Source organism: Rutilus rutilus (assembly GCF_951802725.1).
Source record: "Rutilus rutilus genome assembly, chromosome: 1".
NCBI classification, from domain to species: domain Eukaryota; kingdom Metazoa; phylum Chordata; class Actinopteri; order Cypriniformes; family Leuciscidae; genus Rutilus; species Rutilus rutilus.
In genome coordinates this window covers 59,054,380-59,077,112 of record NC_140209.1, presented here as the reverse complement: position 1 = coordinate 59,077,112, position 22,733 = coordinate 59,054,380, and the positions used below count along the sequence as shown (strand labels likewise).

Here is a 22,733-nt window from a genome sequence, read left to right as displayed (position 1 = left end):
TCCAATATGAATGGCAGCTCCTACGTAAAAGCACAGTTGATATATGAGGGCGTGGGACGTCGTCCCCGTCGGACCCCACATGGGCCGAGCGAGGGCCGGCCTGACTGGAACTCTGGGGGGTACGAGAATCTCACTGAGCACAAACAAAGCCCTAACACACCCCCCACACACAGAGAGTGTCACCCCCAAAATAAGACCAGCAGAGAGGCTTGTGTAAATCACACACACACACACTGTCCTGCTCTATTTGACGTTCCTCCCACCGCATAATAAAAGCAAGAGCACAAGTGGAGCGGAATCAAGCATGAGCTGAGTTAGAGATGTTGCCTTGAGAGGGGGATTCGGTTTTAGATCTTTTTCAAGCTCTTTTTTACACAACACACACACCATGAGATATCTGTATTGTATTTTAATTTGAAGTACAGTATGCCCATAATAATCATGATAGGGTGATCTCTGAAATAAGGCAGGCAGGTGCAGTGTGAAGACCAATTTTGTATCATTGTCAATGAAGAAAGAAAAACGTAGGTGCCCAAAAATGAAAGTTTTGTCTTTATTTGCGGTGAGCAAATTGTTCAATTCTCAAGTTGTTCCAAACCTGTATGAGTTTCTTTCTTCTGCTGAACACAAAAGATGATATTTTGAAGACTATGGTTAACCAAACAGTTGATGAACCCCATTGACTTCCATAGTATTTTATTTTCTACATGCTACGAAAGACAATGGGACCCATCAACTGTTTGGCCATAACCATAACCATAACCATAGTCTCCAAAATATCATATTTTGTGTTCAGCAGAAGAAATAAACTCATACAGGTTTAGAACAACTTGAGGCCAAATTAAATTTGTGAAACCAACAGAACATTAACTGACCCACTAGTATCTTTGGAAGAAGTTTTGTTGTTAAACAATCATTTGATTTATATATATATATATATATATATATATATATATATATATGCATAGGTGCATTACCAAATCTGAATAACTTTGAGGACATGACAAAATTCAACTGAAGCACCCATAGACTGTAAAAAAAAAAAGATTGCTGCGATTTGTTATCGCAACTTAAAATTCAACATTAGAATAAGTAATAATGTGTTGTATCAACTTACTGTAAATGTTTGTGCTTGACATGAAATTTTAAGTTTAGTTAACTTTAATTTAGTTATCTCAAGCTATCTCAACATAGTACAAGTTAATTTAAACAACTAATTGCAGCAACAACACAATTAGAAAGTAGGTGACATGAATATTTAAAAAATATGACTATTTTGCCAATCCTTTTCGGTTACACTTTGTTTGGTAACACTATTTTACAGTGCCCTTGTTGCATATGTTACATGTACTTACCGTAGTAATAACAGTTATGCACAATTACATGCAATTAACCCTTGACCAAATCCTAATCCTACCCTAACTCTATAGCAAGTACATGTAGTTGCTTAATATTACTCAGTACTTAAATACATAAATACACTGTAACAATGACAGCTTAAAATAAAGTGTAACCCTTTGTTTTATGGTGACGTTGTTAAAGTGTAGTTAAACAAATGAATCAACTACATGTACTTAATATATGGCTATGGTTAGGATTTGGGGTAACACTTTATTTTACAGTGTCTTTGTTACATATTAATGTCTATATGTTACATGTACTTACCGTAGTAATAACAGAAAATGATGCGTCATTACATGTAAATAGCCCTCAAACAAACCCTAATCCTACCCTAACCCTATAGTAAGTACATTTAGTTGCTTAAAATTACACCGTACTTAAATATATAATTACACTGTAACAAGAACACTGTAAAATAAAGTGTTACCGGATTTGGTTTAGGATTACATAGTTACTTGTAATTATAGTGTTATCACTATAGTGAGTATATGTAACGTAACTCTCACCTTAAAATAAAGTGCTACCTCATTTCCCTTGGCACTTACAACATGAAGGTTAGAAAATAATTGTACTGATACAAACAAAAAGGTCTGGTATATGAGAGCCTTTTTATTATTTGCTTTAATGACATGTCTTCCCAAGCGATTAACTCATCCCATTTAAATGTACTTAGTACTAACAATCTAAATAAGAAGATAGAAGTAGTCTTGGTGTAAAATGTCAGCGTAACACTCTGAAACACAATATATGTGCATGAAAGTGGTTAGATGTGCATGTACTGTATAAATCTACCAGAGCTAGAAGAGAACGTTTGGCACATACGTTTTAATAATCCAACACGGGCAGGAACCCCTAAATCCCATTCACTTTCACTATCAGAATACACTGTGTCATATCAGCCATTCAGCACTAAAACAGCTCATTTGTTGACTATAAACCTAAACAACTCTGAAAGATTATAAACCAGTGGTCAGTGATCTGACACACCTCCAGTTCAGGTCTTGGAGTCTCTGCCAGAGAGATGATGAAGATGATGATGATGATATAAATCAGGTGGGATATGTGTATCCCTGCATGGGGACTTCCTGAGAACGACTGCTCTAAACAGCATTAAACTCACAGAAAGCACATCGTTTGCAGTCACAAGGCATGTCATCATTTCAGTTGCGCATCTGATTTTGTACATCTTACAGAATTAGTCTGTTCATTTCTTAAATTAAACTCTTTCTTTTGTAAACAACAACCTTGCGCATCTCTAACTTCCAGTGCTGTCCGTTGGCGTTCAGTCACCGAATCCACGTGATGCATGATTTTGAGGACTCACTAAGGAACTTGATTAGATTAACTTTAATGCAGGCATAACATGTCAAATACAAAAAACATAAAAATCAGTATTAGAAATAGATACGCTTTTTTAAAAATACATCTTCGCGTGGAGTTCACGGAATCCAGAATGAAATCTTTGGGGTCTAAACAGTCCAAACCATCTTTAATTCGCTGACTTGTTTGAGTCTCCAAAGGGCCGAATGTAACTCAAGCGTCTCTTCAAAGGAGAGACTCGATCTTACTGCTTAAGTCCCCTCCGAGAGAGTCTCCCAGGTCGAAGAGTTGATCGATGCCGACCGTTGAGCTACAGAGGAAATCCGGACGGTTGCCCTCGTCCACCTCCGACCAGGGACTCTGCAGGAATGCCGTGGCCAGGAAAGTTTCCTCATCAAAGTCTACTTCGCTGCTCCTCTGGGTTTCCATCAACACGTGGCTCTCAACGACCCCTCCAGGAGCCGCTTCGAGGGGGCTGATGTGGGTGCCCCTAACCATCAAGTCCTCGTCTCGTGGAATGGGGCTCAACGGACCCCCTTCGTTCAAGCTCAGTTCTCCATTCAGGGCCGAGTCCAGGAGGGCGTCCCAGTCAAAGTTGCCCTTTAGGGAGCTTAAGTCCTCCTGCTCATCCATGGCCAGAAGCGGGGAGCTTGAGCGTCGAGCAGCTTTGCTCCCAACGGTCCTGTGGCTGTACCCTTGTTTCCTCTTTCCGCCCTTCCCTGAAACCCAACAACTAAACATGGTGGCTTCGGTCAAACGAGGGTCCCAATTCTGATCTGCTCCCGTGGCTTCCTCGAACTCTTTCAGGAGCTGTTGGGACTCAGGACTCACACAAAGGCTCCTAGCCATTCCTGCGGTGGCTACGGCTTGTCCGCTGTGGGGGTTCATCCTGATGCGGTTCTGGAGAGCCGGGTTGATTTGCACAGGAGGCATCCGGCGCTTCTTGTAGGCCCCGCTGAGGAGGCGCTCTGCGTACTGGGGGTCGATCTTCCAGAACCCACCTTTGCCTGGCTCGTCCTTTTGTCTCGGGACTTTTATGAAGCATTTGTTCAACGACAGATTGTGGCGGATGGAATTCTGCAAAGATGAGGGAGAAAATTTATTCATCTCTAGTTTAATTATTAATTTATAGTTCACCTGTGTGTTGGGATGATGCACTTAAACATGTGGAAGTCAGGCATTAAAGACCTTGTGAAATACCTTGAGTGCAGTTTTTCTTGTGTGGACGTATTTCTCGATATATATCGTAGGGCTTGTCTGATTTTAGGCGTTAAATTAAAGTGATAGTTCATCCAAAAATAAAATTTCTGCCAGTAATTACTCACCCTCATGTCGTTCCAAACCCGCAAGACCTTCGTTCATCTTCAGAAAACAAATTAAAATATTTTTGATGAAATCTGAGAGGTTTCTGACCCCACATAGGCAGCAACAATATTGCAACGTTGAATACTTTAACGACTTTATTCAACAATCTCTTCTCTTCCACGTCATTCTCCTATGCTGTTGAAGTAGTGTGAGCAGTGCAGCGCTTCCAGTTTATACTTCAGGATGCCGCCTCACCATTGGCCAACGCTGGTCATGTGATCGCCACGACACTGAGCCGGCATTCTGACGTAGAAACGGGAAGCGCTGCACTCTGTTTACTACGTCAACAGCGTAGGAAAATGACATGGAAGAGAAAGAATTGTTGAATAAAGTCGTTATTTTGCGCAGAAAAAGTATTCTCGTCGCTTCATAACATTAAGGTTGAACTACTGTAGTCACATGGACTATTTTACCAATGTCTTCACTACCTTTCTGGGCCTTGTAAGTTGCAATGACGTTGCTGCCTATGGCTGGTTCAGAAACCTCTCGGATTTCATCAAAAAAAAATTTAATTTGTGTCCCGAAGATGAACGAAGGTCTCACGGGTTTGGAACGACATCAGGGTGAGTAATTAATGGCAGAAATTTCATTTTTGGGTGAACTAACCCTTTAATTTAGGCTTTAGTTTTCCCATCCATTACCCATGGCATGTAACACTTTACAAGAAGGTTCAAAATGTTAATTTTAGTTAATGCATTAAGTGCACTGAATATTGTTATCAGAAATTGCTACTATATTTTACAAATAATTAACTATAATGGTGACTATATTAGTGTCCAAACCAACGGACGAGAATGTTCTGTTTATTATAAGTGTGTGCTGCAGTTTTGTCGTCTGTCGCTTTAAATACTCAAGCTCTTTAAGGATGGATTCTGATTGGCTGTTAATGTTTTTATAGTTCGTAAGCAGGACAAAATCTTGACTCAGATCTCAACTATATTGTTATAGTAATCGTCCTTGACGTAAACGGGCATCAACACATTTAATTAATTATTCAATTTTAAAGAAGTAGTATTTTCTTGTAAAACATCCTTCAGTAATCTTTGTTTTGTTAAATTGTTTTTACAGTGTATCATAAAAAATGAACAATACTTTTACATCCTTTATCAGTCTAGATCAATGCTAATGTCTACAAATACTAATACATTTTTAATGTTTGAGCATTTTTAACATGTATACAAAAAGTTCAATTAGTATGTATTAAAGGTGCATTTACATTTACAGTTACTCAACAACATTTGGCAGGCAAAATCTAGACATCTGTAATGCCTAAATACATTAACTATGTTAACAAACTGAACCTTATATTGTAAAGTGTTACCTCATTTGCTACTTGCTAAGTATATGCGACATTCTCATTCAGAACAGCATTTAATTGGACAAATATTTAGCTATGCAAATGAGTACAAAATGCATCATTGATTTTTGTGGACCATTTCCTAGAAGAGGAAGACTGCATATTTGAATTATGAATATACATGCACATGCTAAATGATAATTTTGTCAATTTTGCAGTAGTGTGCAAGAGACTGCACAGCTAATAAAGATGGACTAATAGCCACAAATGTCCAATGTCAATATTTTTGGGCTAATTGCGTTCAGCCGAAATGAAGCACTGACTTCCTAATCCTGGTTAACCATTGCTTTGAGTTAAAATATCTAAAAACTGATGGAATGTCTGCGTTTTCTTCAGAGAAAAGGAGGTTATGGCTAAGGGGGTAATTAATAATTCACCAACAACTAAATCTTTTCAGAAATCCCCCGCTTTTTTTTTTCTTTTCTTTTTTTTTGTTGTAAATATCCAACTTATGAGCTCATTCTTCCTCCTTGCCTCATGAACACGTTTCAAAAGGGGACAAATGTACCTTTTTTTGCACGACACCTTTCGGCAGTCAGCTAGGATTACACTTTTGCTGCTATTCTTACATCTGAGGGCACTTCATTAGCAGTATACAACCATCATCAAAAGCTCTCAAAATATCAAGCCTCTAAACAACGGCCTTCTGGAAGGTTTCTGCTGGTCTCTCTCCAATACACAAGCTACTTCAGCAGGTGCTAAGAAGGCTTAATCTCGCTCCAGTCCGCTCAAACAATAGCAAAACACCACTCTTTTGGCATTTGCCAGCTATGCAAATGATGCCGGTCTCATGGTTAACCATCTATTAGGTGCATCCACCCTCTCTGGTGCTCTTCGGCCACTCTTGACCGAAAATTTTGTACATGCGTTTTTTTTTTATTCACCGGAATGGTACGAAACTTGGTATTTGGGTTTGGCACTTGCTTTGTGAACACACACAAAAAGACATTCGAACAGGTTAAATGGTCTTGGAAAAAATTGTCACATTTGAGCTCCTCGTGATCAAAAATGACGGCAATGGAAATTAATAGGAGACGAATTTCATCTAGTGGAAACGTTTGGTACTGCGGCCAAACAAAATCGGATTTTTTTTATATATCAAGCTCAAATTTGGAACACAACTTGTTTAGATTTATGCCGTTGATTTTCTCTCAGTTTTAGAGTAAAACATATTTTTGAAAATATGTTTCATATAAAAATTGAAAATAGTATTTTTACACATTTTTCAAAACGATAAAGTAAAATTCAGTAACTTTTTTTAAGTTCACTTTTTAAAACTTTTTTCACTTCAGCAATAATCTGCCAAGTGTCGTCTTTGAAAAAAAAAAAAAAGTGAACAAATGGATTATAAATACAGCGGCAATATAATTTAGTACCATAAAATCCCCTAAAAAATACAAAATATTAAATAAAAAAACATTATCGAACTAAAATATAGTACATTAATTTAATCGCTCATTTTTGACCGACATGCGAAGAGCACCAGAGTGTAAATGAATGCTTTTTTATAACACTGTGAGGTTTGACTGTACATTGCGTCTCACCTGCCAAGTGGGGTCGGCGTGGCGGAAGTAGCAGAAGTTGTCCGTGATCCACTTGTAGATGCACGAGAGGGTGATTTTGGTTTTCTTACTAGCCTGCATGGCCATGCAGATGAGAGTTGCGTACGAGTACGGAGGCTTGATGTGCGGGTTGGTCTTATAATCGACTTCATCTGGACAGTGTCCGTGGGCCACCAGGCTGGGCAGAGCCGACAAGGACGGCACCCTGTAGAAAGAAGCCGCCGTGGGTTTGCCAGGAGTCAGAGGCATGCCCATGGACGCCGGGTCTCCCGCTAACGGAGACGCGGGCGCATCCGAGCCCACTCGGCTCCCGAAGAAGTGGCTGTGCTGGTGGGTGGACTGGGACGGGCTGGCGTTGAGGATGGAGAACTCCTGGAGCCACTGGAGGCTGGTCAGGCTGTCGTCCAGGTTTTCGGCGCTGTTGCACTCGACTGAACCGCTGCGGTCCAAGCACTCGGCCTGAGCAGAGGCCGTGACCACCTCCTCCTCCAGCCCCACCGAACCCTCGGGCCAGGGGTCGTCCGTGTAACTCATGGACAGCATGCTCCTTTCCCAGCCAAATCCTGAGGACACAATGAAGATTAGACCAACTGCTTGTTTTCATTATCAGGCATTACTGTGGAAGCTTTGTTTGGGTTCTCCGGCTTATAGAGTGATTATACATTTAAGTACTGAGTAATATTGATTAACAATATGTACTTACTATAGGGTTAGGTTTAGTTGCGTGTTATTGCTGTTAAGTAACACTTTATTGTACATTGTTACATATGTTACACATGTTGTTACTAAAGTAATACTCTGACTTTGGCCATCCTAACCCTTATAAAAATTAACAATGACTGTGGTAAAACCATGGATATTTTTGTAATTACTATGGTTTTACTGGTAAAATCATGGTAACTGTGGTAAAACCATGGTTAGTTACTATGTTTTTACTGCAAAAACCATATTTAAATAATGCTTACTGTGGTAAAACCATGGTTACTTTTGTACTTACTATAGTTTTACTATAAAAATCATTGTTGAATCATGGTTACTGTGGTAAAAACATGGTTAATTTGGTAGATTACCATGGTTTTACTACAAAAATCATAGTTTGAACCATGGTTACTGTGGTAAAACCATGGTTAATTTTTGTAGTTTACTATGGTGTTGCTTTATTTGGATTCTCCGGCTTATAGAGGTCACAGAACTTTCCGGAAACTTCACAGGTCACTCTTTACGACATCTCATAACTGGATACACAATAGAGCAGATCCCAAACCACTAACATTCCTCAGCATGGCAGGTGCATTAGGACTCACACAATATTATGTTTTGCCTTCGATATTCAAAGATCTTGGTACAGCGTCCTTGTTACGTGTACTTACTATCTAGTAATAACAACAAGGTTACACTTTATTTGAAGGTGTCTTTGTTGCACTGTACTTTTATACACTTAAGAACTGAGTAATATCAAGTAACTACATGTACTTACTATAGGGCTAGGATTAGGGTTTGGTTTAGGGTTAGTTGCATGTAATTATGCATCATTTATAGTTATTACTTTAGGAACTACATGTAACAATGTAAAATAAAGTGTTCCTTAACAGAAATAACATGCAACCAACCCTAACCCTATAGTAAGTAGGCTACATGTTAATTAATATTCCTCAGTACTTAAATGTATAATTACACTGTAACAAGGTAAAGTGCAACCAATATGTTTAGTTTAACAAAACTCAGTAAACTAGTAGGCTATTGCTACTATAATAAAGCAAGTTTACTTGGTTTCCTTTTTTTAGCTATTTTTTATTATTTAGTTTTATATCATTTTAATAATTACCAGATAAGGCATTTTGTAATTTAATCACGCACATAATCTTCACTAATACTTATAAACACATTTGGTAACAGTTTATTTACAGTTTCACATGTTACATGTAGTTAGTAATAACTATAAATGATGCATAATTACATGCAACTAACCCTATTCCTAACCCTATAGTAAGTGCATGTATGTAGTTAATTATTATTACTCAGTACTTAAATGTATAATTACACACAGTAAAACGGACACCTTAAAATAAAGTAACCTGTTTTTGTTTTAGATGATAATACGTCATGTCTAACGTACTCGTTGAAGAAAACCTTGCATCAACTCACCTGTCTTTACCGATAGGAGCCTTGAGTGACAGGGAAATAACATCCAATAACTCAAGAAAGGAAAAGTGTATCCGATTAAGTGTGTATGACTTCCAGAGGTGCAGCTGCTGGAGAATGTGCGTCTGTGCGCGTCTCAGCTCAAGGTCTCCGGGGCAGCAGGAGCTCCGGGGCCAGTTTAATACCTGCTGCTGCAGGACGTTTCTCCGGTCACCTTAGCAACGGAGCTCCCCCCTGTAAACAGCTTCCCGTTCTTCTATTGGTCGGCTGGTTGTTATGGTGACTGTGCTCATATTTGCGAGCGCACAGGACAGGTTTGTGAACGTAACACACGTTCGCTTCGACAGAAAGAGCGACAAACGATACTTTACAAACGAGAAAAACACATCATTATGTTGTGTACAATGACATTGTATAATTTCTTATATGTGTAATAAATAAAAATTGCAAACGAAACACGAAATGCGCATTCTTGCCACCTGGGTACTTTTGAACTCAACGAGCAGAATGATTTTTGGTGTAAATTATTTTTGTAATGATTTTTTTATGTCCTTTTTGATAACCAATTTGAAAAAAAAGAGTTATTTATACTTTATCTGACAAATTAAAATGGCCTTGGTCTTTCTGACTCTTATTAAAATGAACCATGGTTTTACTGTAAATGCTGTGGTAAACAATGGTTATTTTTGTTGTTTACTATGGTTTTACTAAAAAAAAAAACATTGTTGAATCATGGTTACTGTGGTAAAACCATTGTTAATTTTGTAGTTTACCATGGTTTTGCTGCAAATGCTGTAGTAAAACCATGGTTAATTTTGTTGTTTACTATGGTTTTACTAAAAACATATTATTGAATCATGGTTACTGTGGTAAAACCAATGTTAATTTTGTAGTTTACCATGGTTTTACTACAAACATCATAGTTTGAACCATGGTTACTGTGGTAAAACCATGGTTAATTTTGTATTTTACTATGGTTTTGCTGCAAATGCTGTAATAAAACCATGGTTAATTTTGTAATTACAGCAAATGCTGCAGTAAAAGCTATTATTCTTGATATCTGTTATTTTTACTGGTATAAATTGCACTGATGAGTCACAAGCCACCTGTTTCTATACTTGAAGAGGAAGAACAGGTCTAAAATTGTCTTGAACAATCAGATCAAACCAAAAACAAACATGTCGGGGGTCAAACAATAAGGAATGCGTTTGGAGTGATTTCACGCGTGACTGGCACTGAGGCAAGAGAGGAAAGGGCTTCAGGAACTGTCTCTTTACTCTCAATACAATGCCTGTTAATGGGAGCGGGACAGTCTGCAGCCTCTCGACAAGAGTTCAGGCGTCAGACTGCATTGAACAGCACCATGTAACACGTATTAGCATTGTTTCCACACAAATGCCACATTATACAGTCATTGATGTGTTTAAATGAACGAAACTGACAGTTAAAGGGATGAGGATCAAACTCGACTTGCTCTCAGGACAGATTTAAGGCGATAAGTGTTAAGAGTTTGAGTGCATCTAAAGGGGTTGTTTTTGAAGGAATGCACTTTTTGTTGGTAACATAGAGGGACTAAATGGAGGATAAAAAAGATACAAGAGGGATTGTCCTCTTGAGCGCTCTTCTGTTAGTGTGGCTGAGTGGCTTCCCGCTAAAGAAACTCTACAAAAGCAACCATAGCAATAAAAGCTTCTGCATCTCTCGAGCTCGTCCTTCTTCAAGCCTTCTGCTTCACGTGTGAAGTGACAAACACCAATCAGACGGGCTCTGGATGAGAGAAAAAGAAGCAAACAGAGCTTTGGACATCAGATCAAACTCATAATTCACAAGCAGTGCTGAAACTATGTAACATGTGGTAACATGATAACATCAAATTAAAAGTTTTATTCGAGTCCAAAAAACAATAATTTAATATAACTGAATCATCCTGACGATATTAATGAAAATTAACAGTGGTTTTACCACAGTAACCTTGATTCAGCAATGATTTTTGTAGTAAAACCACAGTAAACTACCAAATTAACGATGGTTTTACCACAGTAACCATGATTCAACAATGATTTTTGTAGTAAAATCATAGTAATCTACTAAATGAACTGTGGTTTTACCATAGTAACCATGATTCAACTATGATTTTTGTAGTAAAATCATAGTCATCTACTAAATTAACCATGGTTTTACCACAGTAACCGTGATTCAACAATGATTTTTGTAGTAAAACTATTGTAAAATGTTTGTAGTATAACCATAGTAAACTACAAATTAACCATAACTTTTGTAGTAAAAACCATAACTACAAAAATAACTGTGGTTTTTACCATAGTAACCATGATTCAACTATGATTTTTGTAGTAAAAACATAGTAATTTACTAAATTAACCATGGTTTTACCACAGTAACTTGATTTCTGTGAGTGATGATGTCATTGTTGCTGTAAAGAATTAGCATTTTAGCAAGTGATAATTTAATTGTTAAGACTCTTGGTAAGACTTTACGATAAGGTTTCATTGGTTAACATTAGTTAATGTATTTCATGAACTAATAATGAGCAATACATTTGTTACTGTTTTTCTTCATCTTTGTTAATGTTAGTTAATAAAAATACAGCTGTTCATCATTTGTTCATGTTAGTTCAGTGCATTAACTTACGTTAACAAATACAACTTTTGATTTTTAATCATGTATTAGAAAATGTTAAAATTAACAAAAATGAGCAATTTATGATATCAAATGTTATTTTAGTAGAAAAAGTATCAATAATAATTTAGGATCATTATAAAAGACATACATTTTTTTTATATATATGTATTCATTTTTTTAATGTAACATTGCTTTGGCAACAAGGTAACTACTTAATTTCAAGAATAAAAAAAAATAAAAAAATAAATTCAGTTCTGGTTTTAGGTAATGATAATAAGCCTGCTTGAATCGATCTTTTTTTAGCCTAAAAAGAAAATCTGTGCCAAACTGCTATTCTTTATTGACATATTACCCTAATCAGTATCAATGTCAAATGCTACCAACCTGTAGCCTACTCTTCAACTTGGTTTTTCTTAAAGAAAGGTGTTGTTTTGTAGTACGAGCTTCAGAAGTTTTCAGATTGATTTGAACCACTAGAGGGCGCGAGCATAAAGCTGGTCACAACTGAGTCACGTGTCATTCTACTGCAACGTTCATTATTTCATAACATACTTATTTACTTATATCCATCATACTTCCCTTTTCTGTTTTTACAGTTGCTAACAATATTAATATAAGATTAATAGCCTATTAATTACAATGCACACTTAAAATGTCTGAACATCATTAGTTATATATCAATCCAAATATGGCATATAGCCTCTTTAAAATAAAGAAACCAAAGTGCACTTTTTAAAGTATATATATATATATATAAAAAAGTTTAGATGTTTTATTCAAAATAAACCTCTTATTTACTATCCTCTACCTGTGTAAAGTGACTTCATCCATCTCCAAAAAAAACTTTTAACATATTAAGACGCAGCTGATTTGAAACTTTGCATCTAATGCAATGACATCCATGCATTTGTACTTGTGACTTAAGTGTTGCGATAGAAGAAGAAGAAGAAGAAGAAGAAGAGGAAGAAGAAGAAGAAGAAGAAGAGCATCAGCTCTGAAGACCGTCCAAAGTCCCCTCATTTCACTTTGATCAGTCATTTAGAGATCCTGTGAAAACAAATGAATCAGGAGTCAGAGGGAAAGTGCAGCCCAAGGCCTCAAAAACACATCAAGATTATGGAGATAAAAAGCTGTGCAAACATGGTCCTCTAGCAGCGTGAAGACACAACAGAGGCAGACAGTGATGAGTTTACATCCGTCAAACTTCAAAACAGACCAAAAATACCATACAAGAACCATACAAGATTTAATATGTGAAGTATTAATCCAAAAAAAGGGTGAATCATCTTTTTAAAGCCCAGTTTAAAAAAAATACACTGACTGGCAATCAAAAGTTTGGAATAATTATTTATGTTTTTTGAAAGTAGGCTCCTATGCTCACCAAGGCTGCATATGTTTGATGTAAAATACTGTAAAAACAGTAATATTGTGAAAAATTATTACAATTCAAAATATCAGATTTCTATATATTGTGAAATGTCATTTATTGATCAAAGCTGAATTTCCCGTCTTCAGTGTCACATGATCCTTCAGAAATCAGTCTAAAAGTGCAGCATCTGTTATCTATTCCGTATTAAATGGAAAATAAGATAATCAGGAGGTACAGTGGATTGAAAACAGCTCTTGTCGCAGATATTCTTGTTATACACCAATGACATCATTTTCCTGAAGTGCCACCCATAATTTAGATAAAGTGTGAAAACGTAGGAAACAGTAGAGTCATTCTGAAGAAGTCTGTAGTGGTGGATTTCTCTCGTGCTCTGAGTGTCTCTTAATCACCTTTAAATCAAAAGTGACAAATACTATTTTTTATGGAATATTACAGTATTTATTATAAGTGATTTATCTGTGCGCATCATTATTTTTTTTAAGTCATGTGCCTCTGAATCTTTAATCAAAATAAACTCAAAACTTGCAGCTCTTCTCTTCTCTTCTCTGATGACGCGTTTACTGGTGCGAGGGCGGAGCAACCTGTCACTCACACGAGATCAGCCAATAGCAAACCACAACCATCCAATCAATTCCACATGGACAAAATCAAGCCCCGCCCTACATCTGCGGCCGGTTGCATAAACATAGCCATAATGTTAAGACAGTGTCTTAAGTTCTAGTATGACCTACTAGCAGTTAGTCAGGTGCAGTCAGTCTTAGTTTACGATATCAAAGTAGGCTTATCTACGTTTTTATGTAACTGATTAAAAAAAACTATGAACCGTCTTGAAGAAAATAAATGGATGTCTAACTTGTAAGACTAGTCCTAGAGGTTTATGCAACAGGCCCCTGTTCTTGCTCCAGAATCCGTTTCACTCGGATATACAGTCACTATAGAGAAGAAAAGACTTCCATTTAATGCTGTTTTTAAGTAGATAAATTACAGAAAAAGTAGAAAAGCAGCAAAAAAAGCACTGTAAAAAAAGTTGTTGCCTTATATTTTTAAAGCTACACACTGTGTAATATTTTATATTTTTAGCAAAAAACACTTTGTTCTTTCAAAATGATACGTTCTCATTCATGTGTAAGCACTTCAACCAACTAATCAAGTATTCTCGTAAGCGTAGAATCTGCCATTTAGAATATATACGAGTGAGTCGCTCGAATGGTGAGTCGCTCGATTACTCGCGACTGCCGGCAGATTTGAAATAATACGGCCACCGTAGGAGTTAAAACGCCCTCGGAATGGGAGGGGCTAGAAAGTAATATTCAGTTGGTAGTGAAGGGTTAAAATTTAAGAATATGTTTTCAGATATGCTTCCTTACATAACATCACGGTAAAGAATATTGTATTTAGTGTTTAAGGGTAAGATAATGATTATGCTCAGCAAAGTTGCCTTTCCTGTTTTCTCCTAATTGTCTGTAAATGGCTCTTGGAGTCCCAGTATCACTCGGAACTGATGGAATTAGCACACTGAGAATCTCACCTTTTGTTCTGCAAATGGCTTTTGGACCCAAAGGCCCTTAGAGCCTTATGCTGATTGAATCAGGATTGAATAGACCCTCAGTCTAGGGTGTTACCTTAACCTGTATACTCATTTGCATGCTTTGTTCAGAGTCTCCACCTCTATGTAATCCCTCCCCCTTGGAATGTATATAACTACAATGCATACTGTATTAGAGTTAGATCATGTTGGAAGTTTCTACAGCAACGTACGGCGGAGTTTCTCAATAAAGAATAACTTCCGTTGAACGCAATCCCAACTGTCTCACTGGTCTCTTGCTTCGACGAAGAAAAAGGTTTTCAACAATTTGCTGCCGTGACCCGGATGGAGAAGAAGGAAACTCAAAGAAACTTCAAGCTCAAAGATCTCAACAAAGCTGACTGAGTTCCAGACTGAATCTTCTGAATCCAGATTGAAAACTTCAAGCTCAAAGATCTCAACAAAGCTGACTGAGTTCCAGACTGAATCTTCTGAATCCAGATTGAAAACTTCAAGCTCCAAAAAAAGATCTCAAAGACTGAATTTTTCCAGACGGAATCTTTCTCTACAAATGAAAGACTCGGTGAGTTTCACTCCATTAAAAGAACCAATGCAGACCAGTACAAATGTTTTCCTCTGCGCCGTTCAGAGAAGTAGTTAACAAACAGCTGTAGAAGTTTGGTTAACTAAAGATAAGCCTCTAAAGTTTGCTTTTAGAGATGAAATTTACCCTCTGTTGTTGGCAGGGAAGATTAACAGTTACATGTTAATATTGTGTGTACCCTCTAGCTAAGAGAAGACCTATTCTCTGTAAGCTAGAGAAGAGTTAGCGTCATGTGCTAATAAGATTTGTACCCTCTGTTTGTAAGACAGTAGAGAGAAGTTTTTTAGTGTTTGTTTGTGGTAACAGAAAGTCACAAAATGGTTAGAAGGAATGCTAGGCTGATTTCCACAACGGAGAAAGGTGGATTAGCTACCCCTTTATGGACAGACAATGAGTTTAAGTCTTTGTTATCAGAACACATGGACACAATAGTGACTGAGCAAGTCAGATTGAATTTAACAAAGAAATTTGGCATTAAGGCAGACAAAGTGTGGTCAATTGAAGATTGCAAGAAAGTGTTGGGTACATGTATCAGGAAGAAAAATGTTAAAGGCATTATCTTCTGTCACAGAGAATTTAGCTTATCCATTGTACAAGAACAAGCTCGTTGTATAGATAAGTTGAAAGAACAGAACAAACAATTGCTTACTCAAGTGTCCTGTCTCACAGACAAGGTGGGCCATAACAAGGCCTCAACCAAATGTGACTCAGAAGACAAACAGTCAGATGAAAGCTATCCTGATTTACAGTCTTTTGATAGAATAGAGGACAATGTCAATGCTGGATTGATGAAAGATGTAAATGCAGTTGAAGTGTGTGGAGCAGGACAAAAGGCTCAGAATAGGAAAAAAGAGGTTCATCCATCGGCAACCCCCATACAAGCAGTCAAAACATCTTTAGGTCCTAAAGATATTGAGAGAATTGCTGAAAGTTTGCCATCAGTGCAAAGAAATTTTTCTGAGTTTAGAAGAGCATTGATCAGCAAAATGCGGCTCTATGATATGACTCTAGCTGAAGTCACCCAGCTAATATCACAGATCTTGACTGAGTCAGAATTCAATGATTTTGAAAGTGCTGTAAATAATTCTGAACTGCAACAGGCCAGTAAAGATGAATTGAGAGAGGAAGTTGTTAAAGTGTTAAAAAACATTGTTGGACCGAAAGTGGACTGGTCAAAGCTCACTAGTTGTGTACAGAAGAAGGATGAAACTGTTTGTGAGTACACAGAAAGATTTTGCCAGATCGCTGCCGCTTACAGCGGGATTGTCGACACTCCAGAGAAAGTGTTAGGTCATAATGGTCCTCTAGTTCGCGCATGGTCCGATGGTCTTTTGTCAGAACATAGAAATGCATTGCCTTTCTTAGATCTTACATGGTCAAATAGAACCCTGCAAGACAACTTGGACAGTTTAGCTATGTGGGAAAGAGACTTTCATGTCAAGGCAAGAGTAAAAATTGCAGCAGCATCCTTTAAGGTTAACTCAGAGAAGCCAAAGAAACGCAAAAGTCCTAGAGAAGCCAGTTGTTCTTACTGTGGCAAGCCTGGACATTTTGGAAAAGAATGTAGAAAAAACAAGAATAACTTAAGACAAGTTAACAATGTTATGCAGCTTTTACTACATTTGTTTGCTACTTTGAAGCAACCCCTCCCCTCCTCATTAAACTCGGGGGGCAACCTGATAAGGTGTTAACCATTTAGGCTGTGATTACTTAATCTCCCCAATTTACAACAAAGATGAAAGACTTATTGACTGTCACAGCCTTTGTTTGAGGGACATTCAGTAAACTCACAGCCTTAAAATGTTATACCACAGAAATATTCCAGTCAGACCCCCATGCTCTATATGATGTCTATTAAGACTGATGTTTCATTGGAGAATGGGAAGTGCCAATTTTTCTCACACATTGTACAGTTGTTTCCCCGTTCTACAGGAACAGGATAGGACACACGGTTCAGTGAGGGCCCTGGAAAGAACTGACGCAACAGGCGTCGGGGGCCAATCCAGGGTGAAGACAACCTCATAGGCTTTCCCCATTATTTAGTCCATCCTTACCTCACTGATCCATAGGTGTCAAATCAATTAAGAAATAGGGAAAGAATGAAACAACAACACTAGACTCTAAAAAAAAGCTACAACCCTAGTGTTTTGAAGAAATACTGCTCTCTGTTTTTCTGTTTTCTGTCTTACAGTGTGCAGATAAAACTTGATGGCTTTTTCAAGATCCATATGCAACGACCGTCTCATCTGCATATGAAGCCCCAAGCTCAAGAAGACAACCAGACCCACTGCTGAACGAACTATCACAAAAGAAAATGAAAAATACACAACGCAGAAAATTCACGACCCTAATCGCATGTTCGTTTCTGTGTCAACATGCAATTACAGAAAATCAACACAGAACATGTGCGACTTATGGAAGAAAGTCCATGCATGAATACTGCTGGTCGGCCGTTTCTTTGTTTTACTGTGTTACAGGTATGTGTGTATGCCATGATGTCTTCACAAGCAGCATCCTGGTATAAAACATCACCTCAGATTTCCATGAACAAACCTCATGAGGGACGAGTCATCAGAGCGACTCTACGTGACAAATGGACTCTACAGGAAACAGACTTCACAGCTATTCAGGCGCCATGGACTTTCAAGACTTCCACTCTTATGCTACATGGTTTTCTGTGTAATCATGTAGTTTATACGACATTTTACACCCTGCGTCGTTTGTGTCAACAGTTATGGTTTTGAGAAGAACTATGACCCTGATGTAAATCAAGGACACAACACAGAATAAGTTATATGTGCCTGCAACTTACACCAGTTACAAGAATGAACTTAATGTGTTTAAATTTGTATTTTGTGAGAGTTATTTTAAGAACTCTCAAAGAGGGGACTGAAGGGTTAAAATTTAAGAATATGTTTTCAGATATGCTTCCTTACATAACATCACGGTAAAGAATATTGTATTTAGTGTTTAAGGGTAAGATAATGATTATGCTCAGCAAAGTTGCCTTTCCTGTTTTCTCCTAATTGTCTGTAAATGGCTCTTGGAGTCCCAGTATCACTCGGAACTGATGGAATTAGCACACTGAGAATCTCACCTTTTGTTCTGCAAATGGCTTTTGGACCCAAAGGCCCTTAGAGCCTTATGCTGATTGAATCAGGATTGAATAGACCCTCAGTCTAGGGTGTTACCTTAACCTGTATACTCATTTGCATGCTTTGTTCAGAGTCTCCACCTCTATGTAATCCCTCCCCCTTGGAATGTATATAACTACAATGCATACTGTATTAGAGTTAGATCATGTTGGAAGTTTCTACAGCAACGTACGGCGGAGTTTCTCAATAAAGAATAACTTCCGTTGAACGCAATCCCAACTGTCTCACTGGTCTCTGCTTTGAAGAAAGAAAAACTTTACAACAGTAGTCATAAACAATTTCACCGCTAGATGGGAGAAAATCCTACACAGTGTAGCTTTAAGTACAATCAACTTGGATGTTTAAGTAATTTTAACTTAAATTACATTAAACTGACTTAAAGTCCCCCTGTAGTAGTCAATAATTGTATCCCTTAAAGGGATACTCCACTTTTTTCGGAAATATGCTCATTTTACAACTCCCCCAGAGTTAAAAAGATGAGTTTTACCGTTTTAGAATCCATTCAGCCGAACTCCGGGTCTGACGGTACCACTTTTAGCATAGCTTAGCATAGATCATTGATTCAGACGAGTCCAGTAGCATTTCTTTCAAAATTACCAAAGAGTTTCAATATTTTTCCTATTTAAAACTTGACTCTTCTGTAGTTAAACCGTGTACTAAGATCGACGGAAAATGAAAAGTTGCGATTTTCTAAGCCTATATGGCTAGGAACTACTCTCATTCCGGCGTAATAATCAAGGAACTGTGCGGCCGTACCATGGGTGCAGCAGGCGTAGTGATATGACGCAGCGCCTGAAAATAGGTCTAATAGGTTAGACAAACTTAGTCCCGGTCACGTTGGAAGAAGTTACCGAGCTGGGGACTATTTTTAGGCGCTGCGTCATATCACTACGCCTGCTGCACCCATGGTACGGCCGCACAGTTCCTTGATTATTACGCCGGAATGAGAGTAGTTCTTAGCCATATAGGCTTAGAAAATCGCAACTTTTCATTTTCCGTCGATCTTAGTACACGGTTTAACTACAGAAGAGTCAAGTTTTAAATAGGAAAAATATCGAAACTCTTTGGTCATTTTGAAAGAAATGCTACTGGACTCGTCTGAATCAATGATCTATGCTAAGCTATGCTAAAAGTGGTACCGTCAGACCCGGAGTTCGGCTGAATGGATTCTAAAACGGTAAAACTCAACTGTTTAACTCTGGGGGAGTTGTAAAATGAGCATATTTCCGAAAAAAGTGGAGTATCCCTTTAACTCATTAACTCATCTTTAATCACCGAAATTACACATGTAAATGTTTTTCCTTGGAAAAAAATTCTTCATGCCTACACTGTGTAGGATTTTCTCCCATCTAGCGGTGAAATTGTATATGACTACCAACTGAATATTACTTTCTAGCCCCTCCCATTCCGAGGGCGTTTTAACTCCTTCGGTGGCCGTATTATTTCAAATCTGCCGGCAGTCGCGAGTAATCTCCCCCTCGCATTCGTCACGGTGCCACTGAGTGTCAAAACGCGAAAGGCGAAGCTTGAATTTCCAGGTATGTCCCTCTTTGGCTAATGTATTTTCAAGATGGAGGCGCAACATGGCTGCCGCCATTCGAGCGACTCGCTCGTATGTATTCTAAATGGCAGATTCTACGCTTACGGGAATACTTGATTAGTTGGTAGAAGTAATTACACATTAATGAGCACATATCATTTTGAAAGAACAAAGTGTTTTTTGCTAAGAATCAACTTAAAGAATTACACAGTGTAGCTTTAAAATACCTTGAACGTAACTTTGCCTAATTTAGTATATGCGGTTCTATGAATATGCAAATGAGCCCCGCCTCCACTCTCTCACTCAGCTCAGAGATCCACTGGTTGTCGATCACACGTTGATCTGATTGGTTACAAGGTAGTTTGTGACGTCAGAAACACCAGCGATTTCAAACCGTGTTTTTGAGACTGTCTGACTGCAGTTTTAAGGAGAAAATACTCAGCAATGGTGTTCACTTATGAATTTACACATGGTTTGTCAAATTCATGTATAAAAAATTGTTGTAAATGATTAGCTTATTTTAACGAGTTAAAGCAATTTAGCTAAAAACATGTTGTCATAACTTATTGATCATATAATTTAATGTTATTTGACAGTGATTGACAAAAAAGGTCTGTTTAGCCTTTATGGTTCTAGAGTTATGGCTATAGCGCCACCTAATGTCCAACGTGTGTGTTTGTGTGTGTGTGGGGGGGGGATCTCTATGACTTACGGTCTCAGATGATTCACATCACTTTTAGGGCAGAACACTTTCAGTGCTTGGTGCGAGATGGTCAATAAAAGTTGTGAAAGCCTTTTTACGTCATTTCTCAAAACAGTTTATTATGACTGAAGGTGTGGTTTATAGCCTTGCCATATATAGCATGCAGTCGCTCAGTGTGCTGATACTCGTGTGTCTGTAACCCTTCTCACATCCAGATCACTGTGTTACAACTCAACACACAGATCACAGGAGAAACGCCCAGCTGCATTACATTATAGATAGCCTTCTCCATAACAGGCTTTCTCTGACACCCGCTCTGAATTATTCACACTCTCTCAGCTGGGTGGGTTGAAACTCCTTAATTCATTTCAAAGCAGTGGCTAACAATGTCCCAATTTACACCTGGCTGAAGCCTTTGTGAGCTATGTGGCATTCATATTCTTTAGTTATTACATTTTAATTCAGCTTGTGGTTTTAATATGTAATATTGGTCTTGTCTTAAAGGGATGGTTTAGAGTAAAATCAACCTAGGGTCCTTTGCACCATGATCTCGAGCCAAACACCCCCCCAGAAGCCTTTTATCCCTCGGTCGAACATTATTAAAGTTACAGCTTATTTATAGATATCAGCCGAATGGCTTAGTGCAGGCGCTAATGGATCCAAATTTGTATCCCGTAAATTACCCCACTAATAATGCCCAGAATGGTACCAGACTTCTACAGTAGTACAAATAGGTTCTGTACTCATAAAATGAGGCATTGGAAAGTGTGTAAGTACATCAGGAGTTTATTTAAATAACACTGGCCTGACGGCTTATGCTACCGCTAACCCGGACGTCGACGTCACTTCCGTGATTTGGGAAAAGCACGTAAAAGTCCTGGCAGAAAGCAATGCATAAGGATGTAGTGTAACGACGCCCAGTTCCAGGAGTGCACTCATATTTTGTTGGTTGTACCAGTTTGCAACAATTATTAGTTAACACTAATAACCAATAGCATTAGTTTATATCACATCTCGGCCAGAGCTGTTGAGCTTGATAAAGCCGCAGTTTCCTCCTAATCTCTAACTGTTTCTCATCCTAATACCTTCCATATCCCTTTAAAATAGCTTTCTGTGCAGATTTCAATGGGTTCGATACGTTTTCTGGTCTGCGGTGACACGCGCATATGATCCGCTCTGTGTGTCGTATCTCTGGACCAAAGCAGACTGTGTTCACGCAGCGGTGTTTGTGTGACACTAACGTGAAACCAGACTTCATTCGGCCTAATGGAAAGCATATTTACACTGTCTGAATCGTTCCCTATCCCCTATATAGTGCACTATGTGCCATTCACCATGTAGAACATAGTAATTGTGTGAACAAGTGACCGATTTCAGCCGCAGATTCAGCGTCTATTTATAGTGTAGGGGGCAGGGCTTCAGATTCTAGAGAGCATTTGATTGGACAGAAAATCTGATGAGAAGCTGAAGTGCAGAGTGATGTCATCAAAATCATCGATCCATATTGGCGGAAGTGATAGACTGTACGTTTTGAAAACTTACATCTTCTAAATGCGAATTTTGTCATTGTTTTGGAGCAGACTGGCTTATAGATAACAGTAAAGCCCCTTTCACACAGCGCCTTGATCCCGGGAAATTGCTGTAATATTGCTAGAGTGCCTTCTGTGTGAACGCAAACACGTCCCGGGATCGATACCGGGATGGAGACCTAGTAACATTGCCGGGATCAGTCCCGGAACGCGCCCTGTGTGAACAAAAGCCAGGACCAATGCCGTAAGGGGTGTGTTGTAGTGATGACGCACGTGCCATCGCAATGACGTAGTTATCGTGCAACTCTGTTGCTCTTAGAAGAAAGTTTGTGTTCGTCATCAACAAAGAAAGAACGGAAAAATGTCTGCAAACTGGAATGAAGCAGAGACCTGGGAGCTCCTTACAATCCACGCTGAAGCTGAGATCGTTCGACGCGTACGTTACACGTCACATCCTGACGTCACGCGGTGTCTCTACGGGATCTTTACGGGATGTGTGT

At 38.4% G+C, this 22,733-nt stretch overlaps 1 protein-coding gene across 1 annotated transcript; it reads right to left on the bottom strand.

Moving 5' to 3' along the window:
- Window positions 1-1,926: 1,926 nt before the first annotated feature.
- On the bottom strand, window positions 1,927-9,245 carry foxj1a (forkhead box J1a). Its single transcript, XM_084423001.1, has 3 exons — window positions 9,151-9,245; window positions 6,988-7,568; window positions 1,927-3,798 (listed from the first exon to the last, which is right to left on the bottom strand). The coding sequence occupies exons 1-3, from the start codon at window positions 9,191-9,193 to the stop codon at window positions 2,947-2,949; spliced, it is 1,476 nt and encodes a 491-aa protein (XP_084279127.1). The 5' UTR covers window positions 9,194-9,245; the 3' UTR covers window positions 1,927-2,946.
- Window positions 9,246-22,733: the final 13,488 nt, after the last annotated feature.

What these genes read in the sequence shown, in the direction of transcription:
- foxj1a (XM_084423001.1), bottom strand. Translation starts at nt 9,193, where the DNA reads ATGTTATTTCCCTGTCACTCAAGGCTCCTATCGGTAAAGACAG. An exon ending in GCTCCTATCGGTAAAGACAG is followed by an intron (nt 7,569 to 9,150) that starts GTGAGTTGATGC and finishes TTGTGTCCTCAG; the next exon opens with GATTTGGCTGGGAAAGGAGC. An exon ending in ACGCCGACCCCACTTGGCAG is followed by an intron (nt 3,799 to 6,987) that starts GTGAGACGCAAT and finishes TCATCTTTGCAG; the next exon opens with AATTCCATCCGCCACAATCT.